Here is a 1430-nt window from a genome sequence, read left to right as displayed (position 1 = left end):
GTCAGGGTCCCCTCCTCCTCCTCCTCGCCGTCTCAGCTCCGTCATTTTTGGCTTATTTCAGTCTAAATAATGCATAGATATCGTCGGAGGTCCACGTTAAAATAAAGCAGAGCGGGGTTCTCGGTAATCCGGTTAATTTAACCTACTGCGACCATCAAAGTGTCTCCCGCGGCAGGTGGAGGGACAGACAGCCTGCGTGCATTTGTTTATGCCCGCAGATCTGCTGCTGTTTTGTTAGTTACGTCTCTCTCTCTCTCTCTCTCGCTCTCTCTCTCTCTCTCTCTCTCTCTCTCATCCAGTGACTCAACGTAAAGAGGAAACACTGCTCCACTCTGCGGCTGGAGCTCAGCGCACTTCACTTAACTCCTCAAAACTCGCACGACAGTCCAAATGTGATGGTTTCTTCTGGTCAAGTCATCATGACTTTATTATTATATTGTGAAGTCACATCCAACCGTTTTGTCATTGTCCTGGTAGCTTAAACTGATGCTCCTTTGAAGGGATAGTTCAGCCAAAAATTACCTACTCACCCTTATGTCATTCCAAAGCTGAATAACTTTTTTCTTCTTTTGTTTAACATGAGCCACTTTTTTTCCATTAATTTAATGGTGGTAACCAAACAATTGACACAGTATGGGAAAAAATACTATGGAACAAAGTCAACTCTTTGGTTACCACCATTCTTGAAAATATCTTCTTCTGTGTTCAACAAATGAAAGATCTGGAACAAGTGGAGGATGATTATTTTCAGGTGAACTATCCCAAGCATGAAAATATCTGTATCCTGGCTACAACTAAATTCAGTATATAGTGACTGTATATCTGGCTAATGTGTAATAAGAATAATACAGAATAATAGGCCTAAATGCTAAAACAGTAACAATTTTACTTAGGTTAGTAATTATGTTATTATTATTTTTAACACTAACTGGAATACATTGTTTCATCATGATGCTTTATTATATTCCAGTTCATATTTACATTAATCATTTTTAGTGCTGTCAAATGATTAATGGCGATTAATCGCATCCAAAATAAATGTATATATTTCCCAAAAATATGTTAGGTTTATATATTAATATACAATATAAATTATATGAATATAAATATATACATGTAAATAGTTTTAATATATGTACTGTATGTGTGGGTATTTATATATACATAATATCCACAGTACACACACATACAGTATATTATGTAAACAAAAACTTTTATTTTGGATGCGATTAATCGTTTTGACCGCACTAATCATTTTGTAATTTCTGTGTCCGAAGCATGTTTGTTAACTTTATATTATTAAAGGATATAAATTGCTAGCAAACAAATGTGTGGTTTTGGCATGTCACTCAGATTGCAACACTGTCTGTAACTTGCTTTCTCAAGATGGCGAGTGGTTTACTGGACACCCAAATTTAACCATGCATGTC

At 36.1% G+C, this 1430-nt stretch overlaps 1 protein-coding gene across 1 annotated transcript in view; it reads right to left on the bottom strand.

Moving 5' to 3' along the window:
- LOC107599214 (phosphatidate cytidylyltransferase 1-like) overlaps positions 1 to 313 on the bottom strand; it is a 13907-nt gene extending 13594 nt beyond the window's left edge. The window contains exon 1 of the mRNA XM_016290747.1: positions 27 to 313. Within this exon, the coding sequence (XP_016146233.1) occupies positions 27 to 45 (19 nt within the window). The 5' untranslated portion in view covers positions 46 to 313. The remainder of the gene's footprint in view (positions 1 to 26) is intronic.
- Between the last annotated feature and the right edge of the window lie 1117 nt (positions 314 to 1430).

The sequence above is a fragment of the Sinocyclocheilus grahami genome, unplaced genomic scaffold (genome assembly GCF_001515645.1).
Source record: "Sinocyclocheilus grahami isolate Dianchi unplaced genomic scaffold, SAMN03320097.WGS_v1.1 scaffold262.1, whole genome shotgun sequence".
NCBI lineage: Eukaryota > Metazoa > Chordata > Actinopteri > Cypriniformes > Cyprinidae > Sinocyclocheilus > Sinocyclocheilus grahami.
Note: the sequence above shows the minus strand (reverse complement) of the source record. Positions and strands in the feature narration are given on the sequence as shown.